Source organism: Peromyscus californicus, unplaced genomic scaffold (assembly GCF_007827085.1).
Source record: "Peromyscus californicus insignis strain IS unplaced genomic scaffold, ASM782708v3 Scaffold_5__1_contigs__length_169319896, whole genome shotgun sequence".
NCBI lineage: Eukaryota > Metazoa > Chordata > Mammalia > Rodentia > Cricetidae > Peromyscus > Peromyscus californicus.
In genome coordinates, this window is record NW_026294573.1 from 89,320,186 (window position 1) to 89,338,511 (window position 18,326).

Here is an 18,326-nt window from a genome sequence, read left to right on the forward strand (position 1 = left end):
AAAAGAGACCACAAGCAGACATTTACATTCCACTCCCCCAACGCAAGTACTTTTTGGTGCAATGATAGATTTATGTCGATATTATTAAATTATATCTCGTGTAATTGGTTTCAAGAGTTATTTTTAAGTTTAGGTTTTTGACCACTTGAAAACAGTCGTATGTCTTAGGAGTTTTAGGCACCAGTGTTTTTGACTGTGTATGTGTTTGTGCGTGCGTGCGTGTGCACAGGCGTTTGTGTTATTAGTTATTTTCTTGTCATTGTGGTAGAGTTCCTGACAGAAACAACGGAAGGGAGGGCTGGTTCACAGTTCAGAGGTCACAGTTCATCGTGACTGAAAGGCACGTTGGCAGGGTCATGAAGTAGGCCAGTCAGAGAGAAGCAAAGAGCTCTGACTCCAAGCTGACCAGGCCTTCAACTCCCTGGCTCCACTCCTACGGCCCTGTGTGAGCCAGCTAGGCCTCATATCCAAAAGAGTCCATGACCTTTCAAAAGAGCATCACCTGCTGAAGACCAAGTGTCCAAACCCCTGAGCCTGTGGGGAGGTTTCCTGTGAGGTCATCTGCGCTGTGGAGTTCAAGTATCCTAAAGGTTTTCTCTTATACAGCAACGTTTTTCATGCCTTGGGTTTTGTCCAAAAGCAGTGATTCTCAACCTTCCTAATGTTGTGACCCTTTAATACAGTTCCTCATGTTGTAGCGACCCCCCAACCATACAATTATTTTTGTTGTTGCTTTATATGTTGTAATTTTGCTACTGTTATGAATTGTAATGTAAACATCTGTTAGGCAGGAAATTGTAATATAAAAATCTGATATGCAGGATATCTGATATACAACCTCCCATGAAAGGGTTATTTGACCCCCCAAAGGGGTCATGACCCACAGGTTGAGAACATCTCTCTAAAGGTTCTCACATTAGAAACACTGGGGTTATTCTGTTCTTTCTACCTTAGACATTTGGTGAGCTTGCTTTTTCCTTAGTTTTCCTTTATGTTTCTAGAACCTTTCTTTACCCTTGAGATTCCCAAATGTCATTAAGCTATACGAAAATTGAACCTCTTTTAACATTGCTTTGTAATTTATGTAAACATAAATCAGTACTGACTGTGTCTTTGCATTCAGTGGCTTTTCCTGGTTTGGGGCTCTGCCTCTCCAGCTGCACTCCAGTCCTCGAATCTTTGGAATGACTAGGTATTTGTTTTAATCCTCCATTTCCTTCTTGTTGTTGCTGACCCTCTCGTGCTGAGTGGCTAGCTTACATCTTTTATTTTATTTGGCATTTCTATTCTCTAGGAATAGGAATTCTCTAGGAATTCTCTATTCTCTATTGCTTTGTTTTTTGTTTTTGATTTTTTTTTTTTTTGAGACAGGGTTTTTCTGTGAAGCCCTGGTTGGCCTGGAACTCATAGAGATCTGCCTGTCCCCCCCCCCCCCCCCCCCCCCCCCGCTGGGATTAAAGTCATATACCATCACTGCTCTCTCTACTTCGTTTTTTGTATTTAGAAATTATTTTTCATTGTGTTCTGTTTGATAGGTACAATCATGGCTTCCAAAGACAACCACTACTCAAACCACAGGACCTCTGAATGAGTGACCTTAGTGGTCAGAGGGGATTTTTTAGAAATGATTTTGTTAAGAGATTTGAAATGAAGAGATAATTATAGATTCAGGCTTTTTAAAAGTGCTCTGCTCACAAACCCCTTTGTATACTTGAGAAATGTTTACAAGTGTCTGGCCAAGTCTGTGAGGGAGTTTCTAGATTGAGTTAATTAAGGTGAGAAGACCTACCCTAACTGTGTGTGTGTGTTGGGACATTCTGTAGATTGGAGCCCTGGAGCAACTATGAAGGAAAAAGCCAGCTGAGTAGAGCATGCCTCACTCTCTGCATCCTGAGTGTGTTTCAGTCGCTGCTCCACACTCTGCTGGCAGGATTTCCCTGATAGACTGGACCATACTTTCACATCATGAGCCAAAAAGAAACCCTCCCATCCTTAACTGACTTTGGCCAGATATTTTGTTACAGCAGTAAGAGAAATAATTAACATGGTAGCTGTTGCTCATATAATCAGAAAGTTCTGAATTTAGGTCACCTTGAGGTCTTCGAGAAGAGACTGTGTTCCTGTGTTCACAAAAAAGGAAGTAAATGAATTACTATGGAGCCTGAGCTGGATGAAAGAGAAACTGGAAAATAGGGAGGGTAATCCATTAGAAAAAAAAATAGAAGGATCAAGAAAATGGATGCCTTCAAAAGACAGAGGTACTAGGCATCACATGAGAAAAATTGAAAAATGAGAAATTATGATGAGTAATTAGAATGTCTTAAGTATTTCCAAAAGCAGGCAGTTCTGGCTGGTTGAAAAAGTCTTGTATGTGTGATCATGGGTGTGGGCAACTGGGCTGTAATGGAATAGGTCACTGGAGATGAAGTCAAGGAAATTGTGACAGGGTCCTGTGCTGTTGTTCCCTTTGGGGGAGGGGGCCAAGTAGGCGCAGAGTCAACAACACAGACTCTGGGAGAATGTAGACACAACAAGCTTAGTTTATTCAGGAAGAGGCAAGCCTTATATACCCTCCACCTCACCCTGGGGGGGGGAAGTCTGATGAATATGCATCTGCTGGTGTGATGTGGCTGCCTCTCATTGATCCAGGTCATCTCCAAATCATGTCTCAGCTGCTGTTGCTAAGACCCTTAAGCAGACCCAGGTTGGCTCTCAGAAAGTATCTTTTTTACTGCTTTGGGTCAGCTGGCCCTCAAGCCTGTTAGGGATGTGTCATTCCACAGGAAATGACAGGCAGGAAAAGTCAATGAATTACCTAGAATAAGGGCAAGATTTGGGGTGGAATGGAACACCAGAGGCCAATTTCTCTGATTTGGAGTGAGGGAGACACTGTGGACTGTATAGAAGATGCCAAGAGATGTAAGACAAGGTCATGGAGTGTGATCTCTTTGATGAAGAGAGGGACCAAGAGTTAATCATACAGTACATGCACCGACAGCAATGTGACTTGAAATGTTGGGATGGGAAAACACTGTGGATGTTGTTGTCATAAGTCAAAAAACTAATTACTCAGGCATTTCATACTGTTGTTTAAAAATTATTTAGTGTTTTGTAAACATTCATGTACAACCTATGGGTATTTAGTAGACCAATTAATCAAAAATATTGATTAAGGTGGGCCTGGATGTGCAGGCCTGCAATTGCAGTTAAAAGTCCTAGGTCTAATTCCTAATACACACACACACACACACACACACACACACACACACACACACACATTCACACACACTCACACACAAACTGTCATATTTTCTTAGTGATTTAAGAATCACATCACGAGAAGAGGAAGAAGAATATGAAATGTCTTCAGGGAATAGTTTCTAATTATAGAACTTTCCAATGAACTGAAGGTCTCAGGAAGAGATTTTTTTCCCCCTTTTTCTACTTGATATGTATCCCCCCATTGAAGTCTTCATTATCTTTTATTTTCTAACTTTTCTCTACTATTTATTGATTACCTGTATTCTATTTAGACCACCTCAAACCTTTCTGGACTAGAGTGTGAGTATAAATAGTATGCAAGTATATTCCAACTGTCTTTGATTAAAAGAAAAAAAGATTAAGTAAACACATTATAAAGCAGCATCATTCTACACTGGAAGGCATATAATGTCCTCTGAACTAATTATATTTTATTTCTTGTGGAGCAGTGTCAGGTATCAATTGCTTACATTAAGCCTTCCAAGGGGGAAGAAAGTTCTCAAGAGTCACAGATTGGTAGATGGATGCTATTCTGGGGATGAAGAGTCCTGGGGGTGGGTTGTGCTAACCACAGGAATGTTGAACAGTACATGCTGGCTTTGACTAAAGAGTCTTTGATGCATAGTATGACCTTTGAAATGTTGGGCCTGGTGGTCCTTCTGGGAGCTTGTATTACATAATATCTGTCACAGGTCAAAAACACTGTGTGAGGCGAGAAATGCAGACTAATTGGCCAATGATACCATATCCAGAAATTACCTCTGCTTACTAAATAACAGGGCAGAGTAGACTTCTATAGGATAAATACTTCAATTGCAAAGTTCTGTAAGATTTTTGGCTGTATTGGGCTTTTTAAGGAAGATTTTTTTTTGTATGTGTGCCATGTGGTTTTTCTTGTAAACTGCAATGACACACAACCACCAAGCAGAGACCTTGTCATTTATTTGTCTCACCATCTTTAATCTTGAGTACTAAGTGACCAGTATAGCTGTTGATATTATTCTGCGTCAGATTTTCAGATTCTTTGCTTTTATTTTAGTTCTTCATTTGCAAATGTTATCAGAGTCTTGTGTTGTCTGTCCATCTTTAAATTTGGATCCGGGGTTTCTTTTACTCATTCATTCATCTTCTTTTTCAGTTCACAGCCATGAACGAACCACAGTGCTTCTACAACGAGTCTATTGCCTTCTTTTATAACCGGAGTGGGAAATATCTTGCCACAGAATGGAACACGGTGAGCAAGCTGGTGATGGGACTGGGGATCACAGTCTGTGTGTTCATCATGCTGGCCAACCTACTGGTCATGGTGGCAATCTACGTCAACCGCCGCTTCCATTTCCCTATTTATTACTTGATGGCCAACCTGGCTGCTGCAGACTTCTTTGCTGGATTGGCCTACTTCTACCTGATGTTCAACACAGGACCCAACACTCGGAGACTGACTGTTAGCACATGGCTCCTCCGGCAGGGCCTCATTGACACCAGCCTGACGGCCTCTGTGGCCAACCTGCTGGCTATTGCCATTGAGAGGCACATCACAGTTTTCCGCATGCAGCTCCATACACGAATGAGCAACAGGCGTGTGGTGGTGGTGATCGTGGTCATCTGGACCATGGCCATTGTGATGGGTGCCATACCCAGTGTGGGCTGGAACTGTATCTGTGATATTGATCATTGTTCCAACATGGCACCCCTCTATAGTGACTCCTACTTAGTCTTCTGGGCCATTTTTAACCTGGTGACCTTTGTGGTCATGGTGGTTCTCTATGCTCACATCTTTGGCTATGTTCGCCAGAGGACTATGAGAATGTCCCGGCATAGTTCTGGACCCAGGAGGAACCGGGACACCATGATGAGCCTTCTGAAGACTGTGGTCATTGTGCTTGGTGAGTTCTGTCTTGACTGTTGTCTTCTTTATAGATTCCCAGTTGTCATGTAGCCACACTAATTTATGATAGTGGTAAACCAGAGTGTGAATATTTACCAGGTATATATGCAGCATTATGAAAGAACAGGGAAATTTTATTTTGAATGTCTATGGCAATGCCAGCTTGCCATCCTTTCTACAGTTATTGAACCAGCTAAATACTGGTCTCAGTGCTGTTCTGTAAATGATGAAATGAAAGATACCATAGAAGATTTTTTCCTAGAATTGAGAATTCCATAACATTCAAAGCCCCAAACCACCAAGATCAAAGCAAACATAAGCCTCAGAATGACTGGTTTCTTTGAGCTTTAAAAAGATTTTATTAGAGTCCACATTGTAAGACTCTTGCCCTGAGGTCTTTGTTTTACAGATATTCAAATAGATGGTACTTTATCTGATATGAACATCCTTTATGCTTTCTTACATAGTTATTTATTAGTCCATGTTTATATGCTGTAATTATGTTTATTTTATTTTTGAGATTTGATTCATGTATACAATGAAATATAATCAATCATACATACCTCTCCCTCCAGTTCTCCCTATATCTCCCCAACATGCCCCTCCTAACTTCATGTCTTTGATTTTGTTGTTGTTTGTTTATTTTAATTTTATGACAACCCACTAAGTCCAGTGTGCATGGATGTGAGGCATGGGAAACTACCAATATTCAGTTCCTCCATAGACAGTGATTCTTCGTCCCCTGGCAACTATCCATGAACAATAGCTCCTCAGTATGGAGTGGCTCCTGAAGATCATCTACCCATCTGTGCCAGGATGATCTTGTGAGTCTTTTGGCTGTCTTGACCTTGTGAAGGTCTTGTGCAGGTAACCACTGCTGCTGTGAGGTCATGCTCTAGACAGCCCTGTCATGTGCTGAGGCAGCATCCCTCAGCAGTCATCTCTATTCTCTGGCTCTTACTTTCTGTCTGCCTCTTCTTCTGTGACATTCCCTCAGCCTTGGTGGTGAAGGTAGATGTTCTGTTTAGGGCTGAGCACTCAGGATCTTATTCTCAGCACTGGGACCAGCTCTGCATCTCTCCATTGACTGCTGTCCACTGTGGAAAGAAGCTTCTCTGACCATGGTAGAGAGCAGCCCGGGTCTGTAGCAGAAGCTGGGAAGACTCTCTATAACTCTTATCAAATTGTAGGCAAATAGATCAAAGTTTTATGGAAATCTAATATTTATGAAAATTAGTTTTGGAAAATTACTTTTCTCTTCATATTAATAGACATTAACTCACAATTCAAGATAAAGGCTATAATGTTGTTCTTTCTATAAACTCAAATAATTTTTTGTTGTTGATTTTAAAAATTAAAATCTATATTTTAATCCATATCTATCTACCCACCTTTCTATCTCTCTATCTCGATCTATCTCTTTATCTCTATCTATCTATCTATCTATCTATCTATCTATCTATCTATCTATCTATCTATCTATTTATCTTTCTATGCCTAAATATATTAATATAACCTGTTCAGTCCCTTTAATGTTTCTTGTATGTATATCATTTTATGACCACTTTGTACTGTATAACCCATTAGGGAGTTCATCCTTGAAGAAAATTATTTCTCTCATTCTCAGCAGTTTTTGAGACAGGCTAACCTTGAACTCACTATGTACAGCCAGCCCACACTGACCTTATCTTGTAGACTCCAGCCTTATAGGCATGAATTACCATACCCAGTTTTAAACTGAAATAACTTTCACCTTTAAGTTTAAAGTTTAAGTTTTCCTATACTAAAGAAAACTCACAGTAGTGATCAGTATGAATATATGTATACATTTACATACTCAGAAAGTAATTATAGAAACCTAATAAGTTCTAGGCACTGGGATGGCACCTGGAGATATACCCACCTAAAAGACATTTGGAGAACACATCTTTTGGAGTACAGAGAAACTAAAAAGTTCACTTGGTGATAATTTGTTTAAATAATTACCTAATTGAATCACATCTTATTCATAGACTGTACTGAGGTTAATGTTTGATCACATTTATTAATCTTAAAGCACACCCATATAAACAAAACATGCCACCAACAAAATCCTTGTAAGAAAAACAAACCATAGCTTCTTTAGTGGCTGGGCATATAGTTGTGTGGTAGACTAACTTTTCTCTTCTTTTTTCCTTTACTTTTTTTATTGAAAATATATTTTTTCATATAGTATATTCTGGTCATTTCCCCTCCTCTAGGTCTTCCCAGACCCTTCCCACCTCTCCCCGCACCCAAACCCACAGCCTTTCATTCTGTCATCAGAAAATAAACAGGCAACTAAAAAACAAAAAAGAATAGGAGAAAAGAAACAGAAAAGAATAGAGCCCACGTGACAGCACATGAAGCATGTAGAGATGCAGATGCACACACACACTTGCACACACAGAAATCTCATAAAAACACAACTGGGAAACCATAGAACGTAAGCAAAAGACCTGTAAGGTTAAAAACAAACAAACAAACAAACAAAAACAGATGCAGAATTATGAGACAACACTCCAAAAATACTATTGAGTTAATTTTGTGTTGGCCATCTGCTTCTGAGCACGGGGCCTGCCCTTAAGTGTGGTTTGTACCCCCAGTGAGACTTTGCTGGAGAAAACTCAACTTTTCCTTTGTGAGCAGTTGTCAACTGGAGATAGTTTCTGGGTAAGGGATGGGGCTTGTGTCCACTTCCCCTCTCAGCACTGTGCATGCTGCCTCAGTCTCCACGAGGTCATACGTGCATGTTGTGTCTAGAAGGCCTTGTTTTCTTGGTGTTCTCCATCCCCACTGGCTTTTTCAACTTTTCCACCGTCTTTTCTACAAAGTTCCCTGAGCGCTGAGGGGAGGGATTTAATGGAGACCTCCCATTTAAGATGGAGTGTTCGAAGGTCTCTCATTCTCAGCACATTATTCAGTTGTGGGCCTCTTTATTTGTTCCCATCTACTGCAGGAGGAAGCTTCTCTCATGATCATTGATCTATGAGTGTATCAGAATGTCATTAGGACTCATTTTGTTGCTGCACTTCCTTAGCAGAACAGGAGTACATGGTTTTCCCCTAGGTCCGTGGCCTATCTAGTCTAGGGCTCTTGGCCACCTGAGTATTGTTGGGCATGGGTTCATCTCATGGAGTGGGTCTTAACGCCAAGCAGATAGTGGTTGGTTACTCCCACAACTTTTGTGCCACTATTGCATCAGCATGTCTTGTAGGCAGATGATCATTGTAGACTGAAGGGCTTGTAGCTGGGAGGTGGTTACCTTTCTTCTCTACTAGAGTGCCGAGTACCTTCCAGTACCATGAACACTAGTCAGTAGGGATGAAAGCTCTGGGTAGGTGTAAGATGAATTGCTAAACGGTCTTATAAATAAAATACCCAGAGCCAGATATTGGGGTGAAAACTGAGAGATCAGACAAATAGAACAAGCCACAGCCAACCTCACCCTATCAACTCCTTAGCCTCCAGAGAGAGCTACTTCCTGTATATAGATATATAGGTATCTACTCATGCCTATATACCTTTCTGTGCTCTGCCATCTTACTTCCCCTCTCCACTCAGCTACATCACTTCCTCTTTCTGCCCAGCTTTATCACCTCCTGTCTGTCTGTACAGACCTCCAGACCTCTATGGTTAACTAGTACTGGGATTAAAGGTATGTGCCACTCCTGGCTCTGTTCCCAGTGTGGCCTTGAACTCACAGAGATCTGGGTGGATCTCTGCCTTCTGAATACTAGGATTAAAGGTGTGTGCTACCACTGCCTGACCTCTATGTTTAATATAGTGGCTGGCTTTTCCCTCTGATCCAAGGATAAGCTTTACTGGGGTGCACAGATAAAATGTCACCACAGGTAGGCACCAGCTCAACTTCCCCCTATTAAGTGAGCTGTGTAGATGTTGTCTTCAGCAATAGGGACTTACTATCAGTTTGTGAAGATCAACCAATAGTCTTGGCAATATCCTGGGTTGTTTGGGAATTTCCATGGGGCCCCCTTGGCTAACAACCCAATTAGAGATAACCCATTCCTGGTACTGAGGGTTTCATTTGGCGTCTAGAGGTAGATTGTTTTTCTCGCAGGTTTAAGACCCCAGATTAGATCCCTAACAATGAAACACACAGACAAACAAACTTGATTTCATCTTTGCTACAGAAGTTGAGTGGAAAGATGCTGTAATCCTCTGCTCTCTGGAAAGCACAGTGAGGTAAATAACCTGGGATTACATGGCATCTCTGAAACCGTGGTTCTCCCTCATTTTAGTCCGTGGAAGGAGATGGAGCACAGATTACCCTTAAGTAAGTTAGTGTCCCTGAAAGAGCCTTCACCCTGTTCTTTTGGGTCAAGGCAAACGTGTCATGATGATCCTCTATGGCTGTATTGAGTGTGAGCTGTAGACCTGTGAGAATGAGATTTAGGCCATAGACTCAACAGCCCACCTGAACCCCTGTCTAACTAACTGAACATTCAAGAAGCATCCTCACTGGGGACACCATCACCTCAGACATGAGGTGTACGATTCCTTCCCAAGTCCAGTGAGCACAAGAACAGATTCTTCCTTGTTTAATTCCAGCAAAGTCTTTGAGCATCTCTGTACCACCAGACAGCTTCAGCTGTTCTGAAGAAAACAAATTCCAGTTTACCATGGATACGGTCTGTGTGTGAGATGCAATGTATAACCTTCGACATTTTGCTTCTGTCGTGACTCAGACATTTGTTTGCTGGCCATCTAAATGTTGATGGTCACTGTGACATGGGTGTGTGTCTCTTCTATTATAATGTCACTGCTCAGTTCACAGTGCACTAAATGACTGTGATATTTGAACTATGAACCCACCAAGTTCTTGGTTTAATCTTGACCTTTGCATAAGATCCAGCATATCCACATCACGTACTGCACTTAATGACTCACGTAAAATTAACATTTGTGCCTCATTGGGTTGTTTTTCCTCCACCATAAGCAACACCACCACCACCCATCACACAAATTTCCAATGTGTGTGTAACAGTTACCTTTCTCTGGAATAAATAATAATCATTCTGTGACCAGGGAATGGAAGATGTTTTAGAACATGGAAAACTCCAGTTGGAATGATGCATGAAAATAACTTGAGGCAAGATGGGAATATGATTATAATTTAGGGAATAGAGTTCAGTAAATGAATAACAACCTTTTTTGAGAAAAGTAGAGAGAGTGAGAGGGTGTATGGGATATGCATGGGGGAATGGTAGAAAGCTCAGAATAGGAAATTCACAACCCAGAACAGTCAGGATTTTGTCACAGTGATGCCCAATGTCTCTTGTCCCATTCACTCTCCTGCTGGAAGGGGTGGATCTGGTTATTTGGAAAACTTGGGTTCATCTTGTGGAAATGAGCATTGCCATTGGCCTGATGTTCATCTCATTATATAAATTAATTGACTGATAATCTGGATTTTTGACTTTGGTTTTTGCACAAATGTTTTTTAATATCTGAAAACTATGATCTATGAAGATTTTCAGCCTGGGGAAGGCCAGCGGGATCGAAGGCTTTGTTCTATCGAATGCTCTATGTAGTCTTTTATAGCTGTCTGGGTCAACATAGGTACTGAACAAATAATTGTTAAATGAATGAATGAATGGATGGATATGGTAGGAAAAGCAACTTCCTGAACTTTCAAGATGGAAGAGCAGAGAGAACCTTAGTGAATTCACTATCATATCACTTTAGTCAACTATAATGGGAGACACACCTGCCTATATTTCTATTATGTTCCATAAGTTTAAAGTAAAGCCAGCTTTTTATTGAAACAAGGTCTCACCATGTAGTCCAGGATAGCCTTGAATTCATGATTCTTCTGCCTCATCCTCCTGAGTGCTTCAGTTAAAAGACCTGCCCCACCACAACTGGCTAATAGTCCATGACTTCTAATTAGAATATGAACAACCTAGAAAATGATTAGCTACTTGGGTGTTCAGTTAAAAACAAGTCAATTTTATTTTGATTTATTCTGGGCTGGCTTTGACTTATCACTTGTGTGGAAAAGCCTTTGGTTTTGCTGTATGAGAATGGTCTATGGCATTTAGACCTGTTCAGTGTTCATGTTCAAACAAGCATGGGTTGGTCAACAACTGAGTGCCTAGAGAAGATACATCTTGGAGTTTTACAATGGCAGCATCGATTGGGAAGCATGAGCATGTAGATAGCTGCTTTTGAGTGAGTACTAGGTCTTAGTAAGAATTTTATTTCAAATGTGTGCAGCATTACTTGCTCATCTAGCACTCAGACTACCTTGGAGGTTTGGATTTGGAAATAACAACCCTATAGAAGAACATGGGTACCATGATCAATTTGCTATCTTTTCCCTGGTGGTGAAAACGGAAGTCTAGGGACTCTACATAGCTCGCCTGAAGCCACACATGAAGCAACCATAGGAGCTAGAATTCCATATGACTCATGACTTGGGATCTGTGATCTGTGTGTGTTTTACTTCCATATCATGCTGCCTTTCAAGAGTAAAACTATCCCGTGTCTTCTAGGAGAGTTTGCGGGCCAATGGGCTTTTGGTGTTGATCCTAATACTGTCCCTTGATACTGCTGAACCCCGCCTTTGCCTTGTGTCCAGGGACAAACACTTGAAGTTGCATTCTTTTCCTTTCTCTTTCTTCTAATGACCCTCGGGAGTCACGTGTTGTTCACTGTTTCCTGTAGTTTGGTATTGCAGCATCCATAAACCAGCTGCTTCTCACTGAGGGAATGTGTTGTTCAAGGGGTAGTTGACTCCCCGTTCCCTGTCTCAGTGTGAAGCTAGGGAGCGCCTCTCCCCCTACCCGCCAGGTCAGGCTTCCATCTGCTTGACATTTTACCAAGAATTCCTTGAGTCGGCTCCCCCAGTGACTCAGGCAGAGGAGGCGTTCTTCCTTATTTGACCACAGGCTGTCTTAGGATGTGAGTCCTTTCCTTTCTTACTCTGTTATTTGTGGTGACACTTCTACTGAGGACAATCAGCCAAGAGGAGAACCAGAATTCAGGGAGGAAAATCCTGGGGATGGTGTGGAGGCTTTGACATCTGATCCCGGAGAGGCATATAAAGTAGAATAAATGTAGGGCGTCGGGGTCATCTCTCTTGGCAAAACGAATACTTTTTTTTCTAGTTTGGTCCATTTCAATAGCCAGTGGTCACCAGTAAGGATAAATTACCCATTATTATATAGGTACTTTGTGCCAGAGTCAACACTTACCACCACTTTTAAGTGTTGTTTGGACTAACTATTAGAGAAAGTTTCGTTTTCACCCCATTTTACCTTGAAGTGCCTGGTTAGTGTATGGTGAGTAATTTGTGGAAGGTCTTTCTCTTTGTAAGTGGCAAAACGGAATTCAGCTGTAGGGATGGATTCCCTGCACTTCCACCACAGGGTGCTGACCTTGGGTTCTTTCAGTTTAATTCAGTGAATCTGATGAGTGCTAATAATACGCTAAGTGGTAAGCAGACCAATGAGGACAATCCTTTGTAGTGCTTATGTTGGAGAAGCTAAGAAAGTGCTGAAAAGCAGCTGGCTCCTTGTTTTGGTAGGGATAGGGGGCCCCTGAGTGAAGGGAGGGCAGGACTCCCAGAAGAGACAATATTGAGTAGATTCATAGTCTCTGTCTCCGTCTGTCTCTGTGTCTCTGTCTCTCTGTCTCTGTCTGTCTGTCTGTCTGTCTCTGTATGTGTATAAATGTGTGTATATACAGAGGCCACAGTTTGACAGTGTGTGTCTCCCTCAATTGCTTCCTCGCCTCATGTTTTGAGACAGGATTTCTCACTGAGCCCAGAGCTTTATGACTAGCTAGACTTGGTGGCCAGCAAGCCCAAGGTTCCCCTGAGTTCTGCCTCTTCAGCCTCTTCAACATTGAGATCATAGGGGTGTGACACCACACTGGGCCCTTTCATGGGTGCCAGGGATCCAAGCACATATCCTCATGCTTGTGTGTCATGCACTTTACCTTGAGTGGGTTCTTGACAGGTGTAGAAGAGGAGTTTGTCATACTGTAGTGTGAAGGCCTGGGGTGGGGGGCTGGTGGGGGGCAGGGGATAGTGTGTGCAATGGTTATCACCCTTGGGAAACTAAAAGCAGTCAGGTATGATTTGCATGCCGTGGATATGCTGGATAGAGTATTGGCCAGATGAGGGAAACCTTCAAAACATACTATGGAGTTTGGGCTAAAGGTGAGTGAGAAGAAATGCTAAAGTGAAGGTTAAAATGAGCATCAGATCTTATAGGCAGGGCAGTACACAAACTGTGATCCAAACAAAGATACTTAGAGTAGCAAAAGCAGACAGTGGCTGGTTGGTACCACAGGTACGACCCCACACATCTTTAGGAGACTAGGCACATACGGTGGTTTTTTTTTTTTTTTTTTTTTTCATGTGCATACTTTCCTGGCTTCCTGTCCTTTGCTTTTCAAGTGTGAAGGTCCACACCAGTTTTGTTCCACTACATAAAATAATAGGAAGAATTATTATTTTTTTTTAAGACAAATGTCTGTCCTTATTCGGAATTTCAGAGTTTAGAGAGTCTTTAAAAAACCATTCCATTTACCTCCTTCATCTTTCAAATGAAGAGCATGAAGCTCTCACATTGAATAATTTCCTTCTGAGTTGGCACATAACCCAAACCAAGGTCCATTGTACTGATAGGTGTGTTGTTTTCTGCACCCCAGTTTCACCCACATTTTCTGTCCTTTCCTTCTTTCTGAACACCAGCATGTATTTGTGTGGCTAGCTGGAACTGGCTCTAATCATTGTGGCTGTGAAGGTAGCAAGCTCCCACGGGAAGGGCTTCTTTGAATTTGGCCTTATTGTAACTAGCTGGCATTCTCTGACCTGAGGCTTTGACACATGACATTCAGAACTGAATTGCTTGCTTATTTTGTAGCTCTGACATAAGTTAACAATTGTGTTGACTTTCTTAGTAACAATGTAGCATTAATGGTTTTATTCAGGTGTGTGTGTTCTCACTTTTATTCACTAGCTTGGTTGCCTCAGCTCCTCATGCTGGCATTGATTATCTGGGTGATGATGCGCACATTACATCCTCTCTGTGTTCATTCATGTCTTTCTACCTTTGCTCATAAGATAAGTTGGCCAGTTTGATTTTCAAGATTCCTTAAGGTTCTGTTAATTTTATGAATAAGAGTGTTGAGAATAGGATGACCAACCTGTAGATCTTTCTAGTGGAAAACTTAGAAAGGGCATCAAAACAAAAGCAGAGACTGTTTGTTCTCTGTACAAAGTGCCTCCTTCTCAGTGATTCACATTATGATGCTCTGTTGAGCATTAAACGCTGTGGCACCTTTATTGACCATCGTCTCTGAGAAGTCAGTTTTGACATTTTATTTTCTTATGGAGACCTGGGTGGCAGTGAAGGAGGACTTCCCAGTTGGTCCTGCTGCTCAGAGAAGGGAATAGACACAGAGTCTCTTCTTTCCTGGCCACAGGTGACTGAGCTACATGCACATCCTGCACTGTGGCAGGGAATTAAAGCTACCTCAAGTGTCCTTGGGTTCCAGTGGCATTCCTGTGAAGGCCTCTTTGAAGGAGAATCTGAGGGATCATTCATGAGAGTCTTGATTGTTTGGCCAGTCCCTGGGTTGGCTTGGCCCTATGAGTGGAGGCCAGGAGAGACACTCTGCAAACGTAACGCTGCCCCAGCCCCAAGCCCCAAGCCCCAGAGAAAACACCTTTGCGACGGCAGCTCTGTGTATTCTTTGTTGCCCATCTCCATTCAAATATTTTTATTCCAGAGAAACATTCAAACAGAAACAAAACCCCCAGACCACATGGACCCAACAGAGTTCCTTTTGAGGTGTGGACAGACCATCCTTCATGGAGCTCTTTCTTACTTTAGGTCTGTAGGAGTGACTCAGGCCTCTTAAGCTGAGACACTGAATGCTAACTAAGGTCATTCCTTCCCATCCTTAAATGGAATAAAAGATGCGCATATTCCTTTACTTTGGTGATTTTGACAAAGGTGGGAATCACTGTTTCCAGGGGTTAGGAACTTGATTTGGAGTGAGATGGGACAGTTTGAACCTTGGCTTCTCACCACAAGCTCCCAGGACCTAAGGAAAAAATGACTTTAACTTCCCTTAACCTCTGTTTTGAATTAGGGTTATAGGAACTGATTTCTTTATGTGAAGCACATTGTTCAGCCTGTCCCAGAGAACACTTACTATAGGAAAGAAGGTGTCCCAGGCTAGTGAGTCTTAGCCACACAAGCAACTGTCCCTCCATCTTTTTCAGACACGCTCATGTCCACAACTACCCACGCACCAAACCCACGATTGCACACAATGGCGGTGTTTCATTTCTCTGACACAGTATAAAAGACCATTGTGTTTTATTCAGCAGCTGGCTCTGGAGTAGGTTGTACATCTCATTGTGAATATCTTTGCCTTTCCCACACAAAGGAAATGACAGTTTTGATCTGCTTCACTCCCCATAGGTAAATTTAAATGGGATTAAGAAATGTTTGGGAGAGAAAGATTCCACTTAGCCAGTATCTATTTGAATGCCATTGTCTTCTGTAGGTGGATCTGCAACATTTAAGGTGCAGCCAGCAGCCCAGAAGCCATGCAGAACTAACTCCTTTCTCTTTCCTTTGATGAGTGGTAAAAGTGATGAAAGTCTGGAGTACATGGACAAACTGTCAGATATGTGACTTACCGTGTATCACTTACTTTTCTGGGGCTGGATAAAGCACTGTGGCTGAAGACAACGTGAAGAAGAAAGAGTTTCTTTTGGCTATTGTGACAGAGGGATAAGAGTTCTCAGGTGGTGGCAGAGTGGAGGTCATGGTAGAGCAGGAGCAGGAAGCTGAGAGCTCACATCTCAACCCCAAGCACAAAACAGAGAGAGAGGAAATACCTGGAAGAAGGCAGGGCTTTTTTTTTTTTTTTTAAATCAAAGTCCACCCTTGGTGAGGTACTTCTTCCAGAAGGCTAAACCTAAACCTCCTAACCCCCCTAAACCTCTCCCAAACAGTTCCTCCACCTGCGGATCAAGAGTTCAAATGCCCAAGACACTGGGGGATGTTTCTCGTCCGAAGCACTACAGATAGGATCAGGAGACCTTGTGCCGTCCTCAGCTGCTCCCAACTTCACAGTGTGACCACCTATGGGACCTTTAATGTGGTTTCTGTCACTGTTCTAGGAAGAAAAGGATTAAGCCTGTCTGCTTTCCAGTACCTCACACTCTCCTTTGAGACTCACTTTGGACACTTCATGATGGTATCGTGTAGATGAGGTCTCATACCGTGAAACCCTACAGAACTGTTGGACGATAGAATAAACCCTGTCTCAGGGGACATGCGTAGATTGGTTCATTACAATAGAAATGTATCCGTGTAGCCTGAGACTCAGTGTGGTTTCATTGACTACTCAAGGGACATTTGTCAGAAGGTGGTTCTCACAAAGGAGTTCCATATCCTGACTGCCGAGGATATTTGTTAGGCCAAGACCCAGTTCAAAATTGTTTATAATATTTTATTTTTACACATGAACTGAAGGTCTTCTAAGCCCTCTGTTAAGAAAGAGGCCAGTGAAAATAGGACCTGTTCTCACAGACTCCCATTTCAGTAATTTCGATAATAATATAGCAAATAAAACAGTATAATGTGGTAACATGTACAAGGACTGTAGGAATGTCACATTGCACCTGGGCGATGTCTGGAAAAGTATAAATAGAGTTGGAATTACATCTTATATGAAGCTTCCAGGCTTACCAAGCTTATGTAGGGGAAGGAATTATTTCTGTTAGATATTCTTTGCATATTGAGTTTAATAAAAAAACAAATGCAGTCATTTCCCTAGGAATGTAATTATTTTTTCATTTGCATATGACAATAATCTTTATTAGGGTTATGACTCCATAAACTCCATATAAATTCTTGAAGATGTAATTTGAATCTTCCATAATGGTCAAACAATATTTTTTATTCTTATGTTACCTATATGTTACACTGGTGTAAAGTATTCTCTCCCTGTATCTATCTCTATCTATCTATCTATCTATCTATCTATCTATCTATCTATCTATCTGTCTGTCTGTCTATCTACCTGTCTATCTACCTATCTACCTATCATCTATTTATCTATCATCTGTCTATCTCTCTATATCTATCTATCCATCTATTATCTATCTATCTATCTATCTATCTATCTATCTATCTATCTATCTATCTATCTATCTATCTATCTATTTATCTATCTGTCATCTGCCTATCTATCTACCTATCGTCTATTTATTATCCATCTATCTATCTATCTATCTATCTATCTATCTATCTATCTATCATCTATTTATCATCTGTCTATCATGGATACTTAGTATCTTGAAATCATCATATTTTGCACTACTATAACCTATTCTCTCAATGTAATATATATTAGACTCTAAGTAGATTAGTATCAAATAGTTATGAAGTAGGTGGATTTTGAATGAGTACTAGTCTAGAAGAAATGAAATAGCTTTCTTTTTTCAAGGTTTTAAAATTTGAATGTTATGTGTATGAGCATTTGCCTGCATGTATGTGTGTGTACCATGCTCAAGCCTCATGCTCATGGAAGCCAGAAGAGGGCACTGGATTCATTGGAACTGAAGTTAGGGTGGTTTTGAGCTGCCATCTGAGTTCTAGCAGCTGAATCTGGGTTCTCTGCAAGAGCAGCAAGTGCTCCTAACTACCGAGCCGTCTCTCCAGCCCCTGGGATGACTTTCTACATGAGCAAGTTAATGTCCTATGGAGAATAGGAATGGATCTATAGTGACCTGTATGTGTTTTATGACCAGGAAGATCATTACTGTGAAAACTTGACACCTACATCTGAAGCATGATAGGAACATAGTTTACTGTGGTACCTTACAGGCTGTTGTGGCTGTGTGGGACTGCGGGTTTCAGAATGTCAGTAATTGATTTTCCTTATCATTATTACAGCAAGAGAATTTTAGGACAGCTGTTATATCTAGAGATGCACAGTCCTATTCTTAGAGGTTTATTTCAGATCTTTGGAACACTAATCACAATGTCTGATTTTCTGATACAGATAGACTCAGTATGTATGTACCTGGGGTACATACACACATGCATGCACACATGCTCATAAACCTGGATTGTCTAATTTAGTAAATACAATTATTGCA

General features: G+C 41.4%; 1 protein-coding gene across 8 annotated transcripts in view; it reads left to right on the forward strand.

Annotated features, from left to right (window-relative positions):
- Positions 1–18,326, forward strand: part of Lpar1 (lysophosphatidic acid receptor 1) — a 125,981-nt gene that overhangs the window by 66,634 nt on the left and 41,021 nt on the right. For all 8 annotated transcript variants that reach the window (XM_052717136.1, XM_052717137.1, XM_052717133.1 and 5 more), the window contains one exon: positions 4,400–5,147. In XM_052717136.1, coding sequence (XP_052573096.1) covers positions 4,400–5,147 — 748 coding nt within the window. The remainder of the gene's footprint in view (positions 1–4,399; positions 5,148–18,326) is intronic.